The sequence below is a fragment of the Egretta garzetta genome, unplaced genomic scaffold, assembly GCF_000687185.1.
Source record: "Egretta garzetta isolate BGI_Z169 unplaced genomic scaffold, ASM68718v1 scaffold514, whole genome shotgun sequence".
NCBI classification, from domain to species: domain Eukaryota; kingdom Metazoa; phylum Chordata; class Aves; order Pelecaniformes; family Ardeidae; genus Egretta; species Egretta garzetta.
Window position 1 is genome coordinate 422,455 of NW_009259483.1, and position 17,103 is coordinate 439,557.

The window sequence follows — 17,103 nt, forward strand, 5'->3', positions numbered from 1 at the left end:
TGCAAATAAATATAGTAAGATTGTGTGCTGTGGGTACTTACTGCTTCAAGAAACAACTGGAATGCACTTCTCAAAAGAGCAATCTAGACTTATTCTACCATCTATCAGCTAATTTATCTCTTGCTTTTTCTACTTTTGTTCTCTCCTGGAACACTTGCGGTGACAGATGGATTGCTCTGACTGAGATGATGTTTTTTCTCATTTGCAGCAACTAACATTGTATATAGCTATTTGGTTTTGGTATCTGGAAAAAAAATAGTACTCTTAAAGCTAAAACTTCAGCTCTCCAATGTTAGCTAAAAAGGTGCTGAGAGTTCAAATGGCTGTTTGTTAGCAAAAGTCTTCCAAATTAAATAAGCAAACTCCCTTTTTTGAAGTCCAACCCAACTGGAATTTTCACTTAAAGCTATTTACTCAAAAAAACCCATGTCTGTTTCTAGAAGTGTGTGACACAACACCCCCCACCCCTGCAAAAAAACAAACCCAAAAACCAGGCTCCCAAAAAAAAAAATTTTGCTTCAGTATGTGCTTAACTTACTGGTTTTTTTTCCTCCCTCCTCCCTTTTAGGCACGATGTGTCAAATGACTTTGAAATAACTATAGAAGTGTACAGTTTGGTATGTATTAATTTCTGTCAAGAGCGCTCCCTGTAAGAGAATGATGTGTTGTACTTTCTTACACTTTCTTGCCTTACAGGTGCAGAGAAAAGAAGTTACAAGCACTGATAAAAGGAAAAAGGCAAATAAATCTAAGGTAAATGAAACATGAAAATCAGTATGTTCTTTTTCAACAGAAGGTATACTAGGAAGACTGCAGTGTTCAGGGAGAACTGCCTAATAGTCTTATACAATCTATTGCTTGCTTTTATTCTTCTTGTTCTTTCCTGGAACATCTGCAGTGACAGATGGGTTATGGAGTCCTGCAGCTATTAGTAGACTGGACCTGCAGCACTTGGTTGAGTCTGAAACATATTGGAGGGGAAGGAGAAGTCGTCTTACTAGTTCTGCAAAATGCTATGGTTTGCAAACTTTTATTTATTAGGTGTGGTGCCTCTGATAGTGATTTAGTGCCCTTATTCTTCACTTTACTGAAACTACACCAGTCAATATGCCCTACCCTGCAGTTTTATTTATCTTAAAGGTTCTATTGATAACTGCAACACTTTTCTTTTTTCTCAGTGTTTAGCAGAAGCACTAAATGCTTATTTTTTAAAGTAAATGTTGTTTTAATAACTCCTTAGACATAAGTATTTCAGCTTGGATAGGGTGCACATTTCAAGTGTTTGTGCTTTATTAAGGCTTTGTGACTCCAAACAAGCCAGTGGCTTTCTGGAGATAGTTTTTGTTTGTTTTGTGGTTTTTCTTCTTGTCATTCCAATAGCTGGGCACACAGTGTATTAATGATTCTAAGTCTGATTTCCTCCTTGTCAAGATATCTGTCACTTAATTAAAACAAAAAATTTGATTGTCTTTCAAAACAGTTGGAATAAGTACTTAAATCCTGTCCCTGCAAACAGAAATAGGAACTTTCTTTAATCTTTACTTTCATTTAGCACAGTGAAAGCCTGCTTTCACTTATCCCCCAATAAAACCAGTTGAAAGTCCAGGGTTCCTTTCTTGCCTATACTGTAGTTTAGAGGAATCTTTACTTAAACCTGAATGTTTTTGTCGCACCTTAGGTAAGTTGCTGATGTGGGGTTATAGGTTTGCTTGTGGCAACCTGTGTCTGCTTTTTGACAAGCTTCTTACACTTGTCTTTCAGCTTCAAGAATACATGGGTACATAATTCCAGTTCATGTTTAATATACAGTCTCACTTAAACTGAGACTTCACCTGAAAATATAGATAATGTGCAACAGTAGCACATTGAACATCTCTGTACTTGTATTGTTAAGTCTTATCTTTAATAAGCAAATGTAACTTTGAAGCCCTGTTGCATGAAGGAAAAGGTCTACTAAGATTGCTTTTTCAAACACGTGCTGTCCATCCCAAACTAATGCGTACTTAAACTTTTTTGTGGTATATATTTCTTTGATATGTAGCATTCCTTCCACTGAAATGCATTACGTTCAGTCAAAAAACAAGACTTGCTCATTACAACAACTACCATCCGTTTAAAATTTATTTAGATAAGCCTTCAGTAGTTTCACAGTCCAATTTTCACGCTAATGTGATGGACAAATTCAGTAGCAAATGCATTTATCTTATTTTTTTTTGTAGGTTATTACTCCAAAGAGATTATTAACATCTATTACTTCTGTAAGTATGAATGTAATATTGTTAACAAGATCTGTTACAGCCTTCCAAAGGCTGTATTCTCACGCTGAATAAGGCTGTGTCCATAGTAGGCTTTGTGTCCCTTGCTTAAAACTCTATAAACTGTCCAGCTTTCTGCCAAACTCTTCAGCCATCAGCTTGAGAAATAGGTAATGGCTCTAAGTATGTAATGCTGGAAATATGCAGTTACTACACATTTATTTGGACTTCCATTTTAAGCTGTTTTTGTTTGGTGTTTTAGTTAAGTACTTAAGATCTAGCTTCTTTCTAGCTTAGTCTTCTGTAGAAATTGTCAGAAATTACTTTTCCACTAAGCTTTTATTTCTCTCTCTCTTTCTAGAAAAGCACCCTTCTTACTCCAGGTAAGTAAAAGCTAAATGTCTTATGCCAAGATGAATAATCTACACTTGCTGTCTAAAGTAGTGTATCAATAACCAGAACTTGTAATGGATGTTAAATTGGGAGTAATAAACACAGAAGTATGTCAGTTTGCCAGCTCAGAAACTGGCCCTGTGTTTGTATCTGAGTTATTATGTTTAATGGAAGATCTTTCACAAAATCAAAATTAGTATCGTATCAGGTGTGTGGTTTGCATTCTTTTCCTGAAAAGGTGAACTCAAATGTATTTTAAAGACTTTAAACTAGTCTGATGTCAACAAAGTAACATGGAACAAACTTGAAAAATATAAACAGATTCTGAAGTATTGCTTGTGTGTTTTTAACATGTTTATATATTTCTGAATCTTGGGGGAGAAGACCATCTCTGAGGGTTTTTTTCTAACAACATAAAAATGTGTTATACATTTGTCTGGCTACAGTATGAGATACTTGAGCTAACTATAGTACAAATTGCAGCAATAATGAGCTTGTGAACTAAGTCTAGAATGTCTACTGTGCTGCTGCAACCAGTCAGATTCCTGTGCCTGAGCTATAGTGCTTATTTCTATTGATAAAGTGCAAAGAGGAATATATGCATGCAAAGTCTGGAAGACTGCAGTGTGCCATTTGAGAAGAGGTTAAAAGATTTGAGAATCAAGTTCCTACTGCAGGGCATATGCGCTTTGTAGTGTGCCCTAGAGTGCTCTCTGTCACCCTGAGACTTCTTAAAATGCTTTGTCTTCTTTGAGAATATTTCAAAACTTCTTTCTGAAAGAGAAGATCTTCTCAGGAGGAATGGTGTGCACCAAGATCCTGTCTGAATGTGCTGTTGGGCAGCACTGCGAAGAGTGCTTGCCCTGGAGTACTGAGTAGAGCATGTATACAGTAGTACAAAAAAAGCCTTTTTAAGCCTTGTAGCATCCTGACTGTGTGTTGTGTTATGACTTGACTTTAACTTTTTTCTCCACAGCCATGGCCAGTCCAGGTGGCCCTAATGCTGTACGCACTACTAATTTCATCCTTGTTGGAGCCCACAAGCTATCGCTGTCTTCTGTAGGAAATGCCAAATTTGCATTGGACAAGGTAATGGAAATTATTGGTTACTAATCCAAAGGTGATTGCATACTACTAGAAAAGCAAATATGAGCCTGGGTTTACTGTTTTCAGGTGAAATTACCAACCTAGAAATGACACATATATTTTATATATATATAACTTATATGTATTGTGGTTGTTACTCATTTAATTTCATGTGACTGAAATGTAAATTTGAGATACAAGAGAAGACTTAGATTATTATGCCAGATCTTCTTTCTTTTCTGTAGCTCAGCGTAAGGTATGGTTGTGAAAAGATAATGAAGGCATTTGGTTATTGATTTGCTTGCACTGACAAAAAATTAATGTATGCAGTCAGCCTCTCTCTATGTGGTCTTCATGTTCATTGCTCTTACAGTCTTGCACTTATCTCTAAATAAGACCTTGTGTGTTAATGATACCAAAGTATTTGAAATTTTCTCTGTTTAATTGACTTAAAAATTGCTGTTTGGATGTAGTTAGGAATATGAGTTTCCTTTCACATCCCAATTAAATTTGTAGAAGCAAACTATCTTAATATTTTTTGAAAGAGAGCTATTATTGAGTCTTATACCATTAGTTCCTTGTCTAAACAAAATGTTTATTAGCTCTTACCATTAGAAGTTCAAAAATACATTCTTACATTCATTATAATCTCTAACCTCATGATATCTTATACCTCAAACCTATTTTAATAGGTGTTTATGCCAGCAGCTATCCTAAGATAACTTGAATTAATTCAAAAGTTACTACAGTTTATGGTAGTACGAAATTACAGCTTTATCTATCCAAACAGCAGCATAAGAATAAATTTTCTTCTTGGCTAATTAAGTCTTATTGTGATGATAGTAGTACTGCAATTATAGCTTCTGATGAGAGATAACAAGAATTGGTTGTGCTTGTGCACAAGATTAAAAACAAAATATTGCAATAATCCCAACTTGCTTTTTAGAAGTTTTACTTTTTGCAAATAGAAGCAGACTCTTTTATGGAAAAGTTTGTAGAACTTAACAGTTGAATTGCACTGCTGTCACTGACTGTGAACTTCAGAAGTACCAGCTTTGGTTCTTCAGCATAAATGTTCCTCTCAACCAGAACTGCATGTAGAAATCTTATTTTGTGTAGGGCTTGCTTATAGGAAACCCCTTGTTCTTGAAGTTATGGGAATCAGCTTTTATGTTATATTCAGTGATTTGGGTCTGAACTTTTTTAGTTTACTCTTTAGGATGGGACACTGGACTGGACTAGACTGTAGCACAAGAACAAGGTTCAAATACAATTCCAGGGAAACCATCACTTGGTTAATTTTTTCCAGGTGCAAACTTCAACAGTTATGGATAAGAATACCCCTTTTTGTCAGACAACCTAACAAAAAAAATTTATCAACTCTGTAAAGTTTCAGTTTTGATTTGGCCTGTGGCTGTACCAAACATCTGCTTTTTAACTTGCTCCATGTATTTCTAATACAAACTACTGCCACAGTGGGGTTTTTGAGTTTCATTCCTACCTTTTATATGCACTGTTAAAATTCATGGTAGAAAGGACCAACATGTGCTCACATATAACTGTCTTTCTAATAAACCTTAACTTTACACTGATCACACTGAGCACGTTTCTTTTTTTCCCCTAGATAAATTTTGAAGGGGAGGAAAAAGAACTGTTGGGCTATATGTTCCGGGACAAGGTTGCTATGATCCTTTAGATTATACCTTAAAATAGGAAACTGCTTCCTGGTGCATGTTGCTTGAGTCTGGCCTTTTTGCAATTTTTTTTTTTTTTAATTCTTCTAAGAAAATGCTTACAAAGATTTACTAACCAAACATAAGATGTTAGGAGCCTTTAAAACTTGCAGAATTCTACTCCGTCTTTTACAAGAATAAGCATGCTGCTAGAATTTAAAGTTATTTAGGCCACCTAGGGTTTTTCCTTAACTAGCATGTGTCTATTGGCTTCCTAGGTCACTAGAGGAGGGGGTTTTTTTGACTTCAAAACAAACTGATGTGTCTCTTAAAGATTGTTAGTCAGGAAACTTGAGCTAATGTCTTGCTGAACTGCACAGAATGTAGAATCAGCTACTCTGCTGATAGAGGACGAGGGGGGAAAAAGAGGCTGGCAGCCTAAATGTTGGTTTAACTGAACTTGCTGCCACTGAAGAAAATTAAAATCGCTTGGGAGCTTAATACCTTGTTTCTTATTCTATCGAGACCTTGTTCTATCAAGACCTTTGCTTTTATGCAAAAAGTGATCATAAAGAACTAAAGTTTTGAAAGTACTAAGCATATCAAAATGTGAGGTTCTCACAAAAATGTGCAATTAAAATATCTTGTTTGGTGTATACATTTTTTGCTTTAGAAATTGTGTAAATTCATACGCTTAAAAAATAACTGGTCTTTAATCTCTGAAAATAGCTTTTAGTTAATAGTTAACTCTGATCCCTCAGAAGAAAGTCTTTTAGATAACTTTACGTATGTTTTCTTTCAAATTAAAGAGGTCATAATTTTAGTACCTATCATCTCCTCCTATTTGTAATCAAAAGTTTCCTAAGAAACCAATTTTTGCAAATTCTTCAAAGTTTCCTTAAGTAGCTCTACAGACAATCTTCTATGGCAGTAAGCCAACTCCTTAGGGTAGGTATCTGAATGACCACACCAGAATGCAAGTTAGCCTAGTCATGGGCTTTAGTTTTTTCTTCCCTCACCTGGATATTCAACAAATTGCTCTCTACCAAGAAATTGCCACCTCTACCCTACTTGCCTTTGAAAAGGGATATATTGTTGACTGGAATATAATATTTCCTCGTTATGTGTACAGGAGGGTGTTTTGAGACCTGCTTCAGTAATTAGTAATGGTGGTGTAGGCTCTGCGTAACTGATATGTTCTATTTATTATATAGCCTTTTTGCTTTACTGTCACACAGCTCTTCACTGGTAAACTTTATCCACAGGGTAGATTCTTCTGTCCTGACATAAATTTGAAAGGAATGCAAACCCCACAAACTTCAAGTGGGGAATTGGCCAAACTTCCATTATGCCTTTGTTCAGAAATGGATTTTACTGTGGTTTGGTAGGATATAAGCCAATGTTCCCTGGTGTAGCAAGTAGGGTTATAGTTGCCTTTGCTGGTAAAAATCCAGGACTGATGCAACTTATTTCCATTATGTGCAAACATTTGACTATTTTTGCTTCTCAAATGGTCATGCAGACTCCTACTTGGTGCTCAAGATTTTGCTGTGCTATGCTGTTGGACCAAGTACATGAGCAAGCTGTGCATTCTGTCCTACTTGAGTAGAACTAACATCTAAAAATTATTTAATCACCTGCTTGTGCACATGTGTATCGTGTCTGGGCAGAAGTTGCAGTGTGCTCCCAACTCAAAGGCAATCGATTTCTAACAATAACATCTACTTTGGTTCAGGGTTCACTGAGGCCTACAGATGTATGCTTTTAACTACTGAGGGTTACTCTTGTTCATTTTGACTACTAGCAAAATTCTGTTTGATTGACATTGATTCCATGGCTCTAAAAGCTACTTCATTATTGTGTACACATGCCTATTCCCTCGCAAATGGCTCTTTCTTTGTATTTGAACAGCACCATCAACCTTTCTGGTTTTTTTTTTTCTAGTTAGACAAAGCACTGATGTTTCTGATTTTTTCTTTTTTGCAAGATTCTGACAGTATTGCTTATTCAGATTAGCAACAAAATATGGTGTGTAGAATGCCCTGCAGATATCATTTGCTTGTTGAATTAGCAATTTGTCTCTTAGCTTCCCTGTGGTGAAAAAAGAAGGGATGTGATTTCTTGACAGTAGTGGTGGGAGCAGTCAATGTAATGGGGTGGTATGTGTGGAGGGATTGGGGCAGGTCCAAACCTGGTCCTTGTTGCATGCTCCTCCTCAAAACTCTTGAATATTGAATAACCATTTATCCAACCTCTGGTATAGTAGTTAAGCTGTTGGTTTTTTTCAGTGGTCAAAGATAGAGCTTGGAACCTTTTTCATAAGAAGTGACTTAACACAGGTCTTCAACACCTTGAGTCCCAGTTGAGAAGAACTGCCTTTGTTATTTTTTTCCCCTTCTACTTTTTTTTTTTACACAAATATTTATCTGAGTAGGCACTACTACATCAGTATCTGCCAAAAATGCTTATGGCATCCAAGTACCAATCCTGTTTAAGCCCACTGTGATATTTTCTAAACAGCTTAATGTCAAACTGAGGCAGAAGCTTTCAGGGTATGGGCTGGTGCCGTGTGTTGTTTTTAATCATGCTTGGAGTGCCTGTTTTTCTAGCTAGAAGCATGTTTGCATGTATGTCCTGAGCAAACTAACAAGCAAATAAGTCTTGAAAAGCTTCTAAATGAACTTGAAACAAAAAGTGGTTATTACTGTCTTGCTTGACTGACCGCTTCTTTCCAGCTGAAAATCCTAAGAACAAGACAGTGCTAACATTCTGGTACAGGTGGCTTGCTTGAACCGGTAGAGTTGAGAATTGTCAGAATTAAATGGCTAATTGTTTTATTTTTTGCAGGTTCCCTTTTTGTCTCCTTTGGAAGGTCATATATATCTGAAGTTAAAATGCCAAGTGGACTCTTCTGTGGAGGAGAAAGGGTTCTTGGTAAGGCATTCATTTCAAATTCCTTCCTTGGAATTTACAGGTCCTATTAAGTATAGGCACTTTTTTGACTTCACACATGTAGTGATTGTGAAGCCTAAAACAGGCTTGATTGCCACCCCCCACCCCCGAACCAGACCTTCAAACTTTCCTAGTTTATCTATTAAACATGTCTAAATTAAAGCTACCTTTTAGGAGTTTGTATATCTCTTTCTTCTAACCACACTGTTCACTTGATATTCTGAACTTCAGTTAACCTTCTGTTGATGTAATCTGTGATGTGAGATGAGATTCTAATTTCTCAGACAGATTTTTACAGGACATCCTGGATTTTTTTGTCTAGGAAAAACAATTTCTCCCTAGCAAAATATCTCCCCCCTTGTTCACAGACTTTGACTTACAACGAAGCAACAGTACTTTTTGAGAAACATCTTGAGCAGTTGTCTCTCTAAAACTGGGCTGGAGAAGGCGTTAAAAGATGAAGCTGTTGAGATTATGTCCGGCAGATGGCAGTAAATGTGCTGTGAAAATACATCAGCAAAACATGAACATTTGCTGGTAGTTTGGTGTTTTCAGAAATCAGAATTTCTTTAGACTCTCACCAAGCAGTTCTTTCTGTTTCCTTTCCCTTTACTTAACTGAAGTTGAACAGATTTCATTAGATGCAAACATTTCTCATGCTTATGGTACCTACTATCACATGTTTTTGTGTACTAATTTAAGAAAGTCCTTGTTTACTTCTATTATACAATATGTAAAACCTGAATAATGGTGTATATCCATACGAAATATTTTCAGAGTAAAGGTTTGGAAACTCCCTGCGCCATTAAAAACCATAATATGAATTGTGAAGAGTGAAAAACATGACACACAAGTTAATTGTGGGGGGAGGGGGGAGGGTGGGGAAGGAAAACTCTGTACAAGTTCAAGAGGGATCAGGACTAGAAGGCAAATACTAAACTTTCCATTCCAGTGCTAAGGAAATGGGGCTTGAAATTGGTGTAATCCTGCATCCAGTGAAATAACTGCCAACACAAACATTTAAAAATCAATTTCTAATTTCTTTTAAATTGACTGGAGTGTGGCCTGCAGAATAGGCAAACATTTTGTAATCCTGAACTGGAAGTCAAGGATGACTTAAATACCTAATGATAATAAGTTATGTGATACTAATACAAGTTTTGTGAACCATTCATCTTGTATCTGCTGTAAGTAACCCTCCATTATATTAAAATAATGGGAATGCTTACCACTGTCAATGTGAAAATCTGGTAATTTGAAATAGCAGTGATAGGTGCATTTTGAGCAAAAGGCTGCAAACTTGAGAATGATAGCGTAAGTCCATTTTCTACACTATCTGGAAAATAAATATACTGTACTAATAGAAGTCTCTCCCAGTATATATTTTTTTCTTCTCTTACACTTACTCCTATGAAAGCTTGTACTTGCAGAACTATTCTGGTAGAAAAAAATAGTTGAGTATAGACAAAGCTCAAGGTATAATGTTACCCCATTTTTTTTTTAAGACTATGTTTGAAGATGTTAGTGGATTTGGAGCATGGCATAGGCGCTGGTGTGTGCTGTCTGGAAACTGTATATCTTACTGGACATACCCAGACGATGAGAAACGAAAGGTAATGGTGTTTTATAAAGTTCAAGTCTAAAGTTCTGTAGTACCCAACGCAACTAGCTGTTCATTTTTAATGACAGTAACATTTAGCCTTGAAACAGGTAAGTACATTCAAAGCATGAGATTCAAGCTCATAAAGTTTCCTTGGGGATTGGAGGGGACTTGTCTTTATAAATCTGACCTAAATCAGGGCAAACTTAGAAACTGACCACTTTATGTGGTGGGAAAGGGGAAATGTGGAGGAAGATCCATATTTAATTTCCTCTTCAGTCTTAAGGCTTTCCATTGTGCTTGTCAAATGACTAATTATTTAATTGAAATTGATCAGACTTGTACAGCTTAATAAGCAGACTGTACCTAGTTGCCTTAAGTTTTAGAGAAAAATAATTACTTTAACATTTATTATAATAAAGAATTAGAGTGGGCAATCTTTCTATATTGCAGCAGTGTAGCTGTAATTATGGACTATCTTATTTGCAGTCATTGTTTTCTTGCAGCTCCGCATTATAGCTGAGACTGGTGCTTTTTAAATGGTTCTCATGGAAACCTAAGTTATTGTCTGCCTAATGAGATAAATCAGAGGTTCATCTGTCACTGAGGTGAACCTTCCTGTTTCCTTAACCTGTTCTTGCAGTGTGTACTGAAATATTTCCAGGTCCTTCTAAAGACTGCTTTCAGGAGGGTATTTCTAACTTACTTAAGCAATTTGCCATTAAACACTTGCTTGTTTGTTGACAGAACACTTTCTTTCCCAAACTCCATGGCAAACTCTGGTCCTTTTGGGTCTTCTTATGCCAATCCAGATGCCTGAGTTTAGTTTCTTCCCTGCTAACAGAGGAAGGCCATATGCTGATAGTTGACATTGCCAGAATATATCAATGTACTTTCTTTCCTTGCCAGGAGAGAGGGAGAAATCTCTGCCTACTGTAATAGAAGATAGGCAAAAGAATTGAGTTAAGCAAGAAAAAAGGTTCCTATTCCGCTTTTGTCTGCAAAAAAGCAGCTTTGGTTTGTTTTCCAGACTCTGTTCTTAAAAATCTTCTAGACTTGTTTCACTATCATTCTGAGAAAGGATCAGCTATATTCTTTTGATATACTATCATCTCCAGCAATATTAAACTCTGTCCTTATTAAATGCCTTCCCTCACCCCCACTATATCTGTTCTACCATGCAGAGATAGATGCAGCTCAGAAATATCAGTATTGGGCAATGATTGCTTTAAATTGTGGAATTTTTTTTAAATAAATTTCCCATGGCTGTACATATTGCCAACATGCAACCTGTTTCTTAATGTTCACTGAAATGGAGCTATCCTCCCGTTTCCTGTAACTTAGGTTATTTTCACTATCTGTGGAATAGTTTAGTGAACATGCCCAATAAATAGAAAACTCTTCTCCAAGCCAAGAGCAGCTTGTGATGTTTCCCTGATGAGGTATTCTGTAGGTGTGAAGAATTGGAGCCAAGGCCTGTTACTAAATTTAGGCATACAGCTGAGGCTCTGTCTATAGTCAGCAGAAAGAGATAACTGCCTTGAAATTTGAAATTATCTTTGAAGGGGTCTAGCTATTGACTATAGAGGGAGCTAAAGCAGCTGGACGTAGCACTTAGGTGCCTTAGTTGCATGTTTGAAGATGAATCTGTGTGCTTATAGGCTTTGACAAGAATGACGCAAGCATCCCTGAAGTGCTTGTTTTCTCTAGGCTTTGACAGGGTTTAGTCTATCAGTTTGGATTTTATTATGAAGCTCTCCTGAATTTGAGAGTTAAAAAAGCTTTTTTTCTTTTAAGGAAAAAAGAAAAGGGAGGGCTATATCTTTCTAAAGCTGAAGCCTTTGGGAAGGGATGGATTTGTTAGCTGTATCGTATGTGGCTGAGCTAGGGCATGTTCCATTGTCTATATTATCTTGCTTCAGCTCTGGCTCTCAAATGCAAAAAGTGGAATCCCTCTTTTTGTACGGAGTAATTGATTGAGGGGGGAGGCTGTGTTCACTTAATATGGCAAAGATTGTTAAAGCATATGTTTTTCAGAATTTCTCTTGACTGATGAACTAACTTGACTTTCAGCATCCTTTGGGCCGGATAAACTTGGCTAACTGCACCAATCATCAGATTGAGCCTGCCAACAGGGAGTTCTGTGCCCGTCCCAACACTTTTGAACTCATAACTGTCCGTCCTCAGAGGGAAGATGACAGAGAGACTCTTGTCAGCCAATGCAGAGACACTCTCTGTGTGACAAAGTGAGTAGACAAAATCATGAAGGTTGTGGGAGGTTATGGGATGGGGGGGTGGGGTGTTTTGCCTCAAGTGATAGTTTTATTAATATAGGAGCTTTACAACTTCAACATGGCAATGCAAAGCTCATTTAAATGCTAAGACCTTGGCATAACATTTGAACTGTTTGGTTCACTTTTAGTTCTGTTTTGTCTTCCTGTCCCATTTCAGTCTTCTGAGGACAAAGAGCTCAACTTTTCTGGAAGTGGAAACGCCAGGTAGCTTGGTAGCAGGATTGTGGAATATTTGACTTCTTTTTTACACCTGCTATTTGGGCTTCCATGGATGATCAGCTTGACATTTTTTCAGAATAACTAAGTAAAGGTAGAGAAAGACATATCTAATCTGTTGGGTTCTTTGCGTTTTAGGAACTGGCTGTCCGCTGATACTAAAGAAGAGCGTAACCTTTGGATGCAAAAGCTCAACCAAGTCCTTGTTGACCTTCGCATGTGGCAGCCTGATGCCTGCTACAAACCTATTGGAAAGCTTTAAACTCTGGAAGGGAAATATGATGAAAATATGTATACAAAAACCTGCATGAACTACACAAACACACACAAAAAAAACTTAAATGAAAATGTGGGAAGTCCTCTGGGTTGCTTATGCTTTAAATTTGAAGAGAGTATGTAATATTATACAGGACTATGTTATGCAGTATTTTTATTTCACTTTAAGAATTTTAAAACTTTTTTGCTTCCTAGCTTTTGAGTATGGTAGGAAGCAATTAGCTGTTTCTAAATGTGCTAAATATTTATGTAACCCCTTTTTGGGAAGTCTTTTTTAGCTAAGTACTTTCTCTTCTTTAAACAACTAAATTATTGCAGGAAATCACACTTCAGGGGCAGGAAGTGGAGGGGGGACGGAGGAAGCTAGTGAAAAACCAAGCTTACTAGGCAACTCAGCTCCCTGAAAGAAACAATAGCTCAGAGTTCTCTAACAAGGATGGTGCTGAAGCACAGCATTTAATATTGGAGTGTTTGTCAGGGGTTTTTTGTAATGATCAGGCATAGAAGTTACTAGTCAACTTTATTCTACAACATGCAATATAGGTATCTCTTGCACAGTGTTCTTGTGGTCAGAACAAAAGACATGCACAATATATGCATATTTCTTTTGCAATTTCTTATATAAACTGGTATGGATAAGTGCATGGCATGTATCCTATGTGGTTTACAGGTATGGAATTATGTATGCAGTATATTGCACTTTGATAGAAATTAAAGGTCTTGAATATTTTTGTTAGGACTGCTATATTAAAAAAGTAAAAAAATTTAGGTTTAGGATTGTATACGTCAGTATTTCCTGGGACTCGTGGTTTGTGTGAGATAGAATTCTCCGTTTGAGAACCAGGAATAGGTTGTAAAAGTGCTTTTTTTTCCTATAAGACACTGCAAAGCTGCTATGTACCAACTAATACTCCACTGGCCAAAAGCATGGGTCTTCCTCCCTGTCATATACTTGTCCATAAGTGCAGTTAAAAACATTGCTTCAGACCCATCATTAAAATGGCAAAAGTAGTCAGTTAAAACTTGCAATTTTCACAGCTCTTCACTGGGCTTAGTGAAATGCTGTCTCACTACTTCGCTATTGCAAATGCAATAGTGAAATACTTAAAGTTGCTATTGCTGTTATATATTCACACTCAAAACACTAAATTCTGTTAGCTTATACTGTTTCCATCCTGCTGCTTTTGTACTCTTCCTTTTAAATCTAGTTTTCTTTTTCTGATGTCTTCAAATATTTCCAAACTATGTATTGAGATTTATTTTATTCATTTAAAAATAAAGAATAAAACGCTTTTTTTTTTTCATAATGTCATCTATGCATTTGAGATACTAGTTTGTAGACTGAAGAAGAAAAGTTGGAATCCACGCAATATTGAAGAAAGGATTCTCTTCAGTGTATGTACCACTTGATTTGAGAAGATGATGCGATGCCTCAGGGGCAGCTAGCACCAAATTTTGTAGCGGGAGACTGGATTGTCTGTGGGCAGTTCCTGTGAACTGGTTAGAGCAGACATGAATGCAGAGGCTGCTAGAGGCCAGCAGTTCCACAAGTACAGAGAGGAGAGACTGTTCTTTTCTCATGCGATGGAGACACAGCAGCAGAGTAGCAATACAACGTGGACAGTGGAAGAGCAAATTTCATCTGTGGATCCATGGTAGGCTGACTACTTAAACTTCCAAGTGGATGTTAATAAAAATCCTTAACTACAAAATTATGAAACAAGTCCATAGAAAGGTGTTAAGGATAGAAGTGGCTATATCTAAGGGAATGACCTATTTTTACTTAGGCTAATTGGGCTATTAATAATTGTAGAAACTAATCTGTGTTTGTTCGTTGCCTAGATGAAAAATTATCCTCATCGAGGAAAGGTGTAAAGTGTAACAGGCGACGTAAGTTGGAAAAGATGACCTGGAGGGTGAGTTCTAGGCATGAGCTCTTAATGGCGATCACAACCTTGATAGACCATTCCTTCTAGAAATCTGTACTGCTATAAAGTTTGGATTTCATGGAACTATACTTAGCTTTCCAGGAGAAACTTCTTTTCTTTTTCTGTTTATTTCCTGTTTATTTCTCTCTTCCCCATGCATTTGTCACCTTCAGTGAGTCTAAGCACCAAGAGACAGTTAAAGGAATGGAACAGACTAGGGCTCATAGTTCACTCCTGCTTTAGAACAAGTAAGCTTTTTCAGCAGCATTTGTTTAACTATAGGATGTTTATTTTTAGGATGGTGCTGGTAAGTGATTGATGGTTGGGGGTGCAGATCTTCAGCTCATTTTTGCATTCTTTGAAATAATGGAGAGACATAGTGGTTGTAAAAGCTGACAGCTTAATAGGCCCCAAATCCATCTTTATTTGCAAATAGTTACTGTGTGAGTTACAAACCCAGTTTGTGCATGTGGCCTGGTTCTGGATGGAGGATGTGAGGTGTGGGCGAGGGCTCCCGCAGCCAGCGGCAAGCCCGCCTTGTGAAGTCATATGGAGCAATTGTACTGGGCAAATGAGAGACCTTTGCTTTGGGGCTCAGCTATGGGGCTTTTGGGTCATCTTTGAGAAGTTGCTGTTCTAATTTCCTAAGAAAGCTGCTGCTTTTTGTCATTCAGAAATTCAAGATGTTCACTAATAAGAAAGTCTATAAATGGAAAATGCTTTGCTCTGGGCAATGAAGCTTATTTTAGCTGAGGAAATTTCAGTTTTACTAGCTTGTAAAACTCCTAATTGGAGTTATTAAATCCCAACCTCAAATGAAATACAATAATTTGCAATGAGATTGCCTGAAAATTTGGATTCTAAACACATACTGTTCCCTTCCCCCTTTTAATTGCTACATTTCTGTATTTTGGTGTAGAGGAAATTATTTGATATTCCGTAATTATTGTCTATTATGTACTTGCTTCATAGTAAAACCATGTGGATGCACTTGTTTCTGTCCTTGTGTTGCTTTTTAATGAAAGATAGGAAACCTGAATAGGTAATAAAGTAGTAAGGTGTTCTACCTGGCCATTGTGCATTGACTGTTATGCTGTTTGGTGAAGAAAATTTGTACAGGACGCACGTAGAGCTCAGTTTCCTTTTAATGCTAAATACTCTTCCTCAGATGTGCCTCTGTGGTGTTGAAACTGTTCCTTGGGAGACCGGATATTTTGGTAACGTCTAAATGCCTTGAATGAATTGTGGCCTTATTAGTAAGTATCATTCAATTAAGGAACGTATTCCCTTTTGGTTTCCTAAAGTAGGTGACTTGAGTATTTCCTTAAATGTTAGCAGTTGTCCTGAAGGAGTTTCTGTCTTAATAAAAGATGTGGCGTTGACTGTACTTTTAAAAAAAGGAAGAGGATCTAGGGTAGCAATAATACATGCTTCAATCGAAATGGCATTAGTGAGTCATCCTCTGCCTACCCAAAATACTGAGCAGATGCATCTCATACAGCCCAGGCCAGCATGCTGAAGTCCACACAAGACCAGGCCATCTCCCTGTGTTTGGACCACAGCTGAAGAGCTGGCTCATGGGCGATGCAGCCCTATGCATGGGGTGTCTTGAGAACAAAGAGCAGAGCAAGTCTAGCTGAGCTCTGGCTAGTTTGGGTGGGTTTCAGTCATGCCATGCTAGTGCTTTCTATTTACCAGGTTTTTGTCACGTGTAAGTGATGTTTTTGCTGTCTGATCCCTTCATCACCAGCAGGGTTGCGAGTGGTAGGGTAGAGCTGTCCCTAATTTTTTATGTGGAGTTAGATATGTTTGTTTATTTTGTAAAGAGCATCAGATAAGCTGATCAAAAACCTACTATTAATTCTCAACTTTCAATTCTGTGTATGAAATAGAGCAGGGAAGGGCTGCCCAGTATCTTCAGTGATTCCCTGGATCATGCCTGTAAAAGGCACAGGACTGGGTATAGCATATTTGTTAGGAATCGAAAGTGCAAAGATGTATTAAAGCTTGAAAAAGCAACTGGGTTTAAATACATGAAGGGTTGTCAAGTTGCTATTTTGTTAATGGGGGGAAAGAGAACCTGTGCTCAGTCAGCCTGCACTAATGCTGCCAGGCAAATCAAAATTCTAGCACCTTGTTATTCCTGGCACATTTTAATAAGCAAATAGCAGCTAAATAATGTATTGACAGTCAAGGCAATTACATATGCACGATTTATAGCAATGTAATGAGTTTGGGGGTTCCCCCGCCCTTTTGGGATCAGATTAAGTATTGAAACAGTACAAATGGAAAACACAAAAATAATGTTCTGTTAGGTAGGGCTAGGAGTTTGCTCTAGATGGGGGTCGAAGTAGGGATTTTCAAGCCAGTACAATAAATGAACTAGTTGACAGGTATCCTTTGATTTTAATTTTTGTAATTTCACAGAAA

General features: G+C 37.3%; 1 protein-coding gene across 1 annotated transcript in view; it reads left to right on the forward strand.

Annotated features, from left to right (window-relative positions):
• The window catches only part of ANLN (anillin actin binding protein), a 40,609-nt gene extending 27,821 nt beyond the window's left edge, over positions 1 to 12,788 (forward strand). The window contains exons 16-24 of the mRNA XM_009637211.2: positions 569 to 617; positions 697 to 753; positions 2,220 to 2,258; positions 2,617 to 2,638; positions 3,625 to 3,737; positions 8,255 to 8,341; positions 9,865 to 9,972; positions 12,033 to 12,205; positions 12,608 to 12,788. Of these exons, the coding sequence (XP_009635506.1) occupies positions 569 to 617; positions 697 to 753; positions 2,220 to 2,258; positions 2,617 to 2,638; positions 3,625 to 3,737; positions 8,255 to 8,341; positions 9,865 to 9,972; positions 12,033 to 12,205; positions 12,608 to 12,731 (772 nt within the window). The 3' untranslated portion in view covers positions 12,732 to 12,788. The remainder of the gene's footprint in view (positions 1 to 568; positions 618 to 696; positions 754 to 2,219; positions 2,259 to 2,616; positions 2,639 to 3,624; positions 3,738 to 8,254; positions 8,342 to 9,864; positions 9,973 to 12,032; positions 12,206 to 12,607) is intronic.
• Positions 12,789 to 17,103: the final 4,315 nt, after the last annotated feature.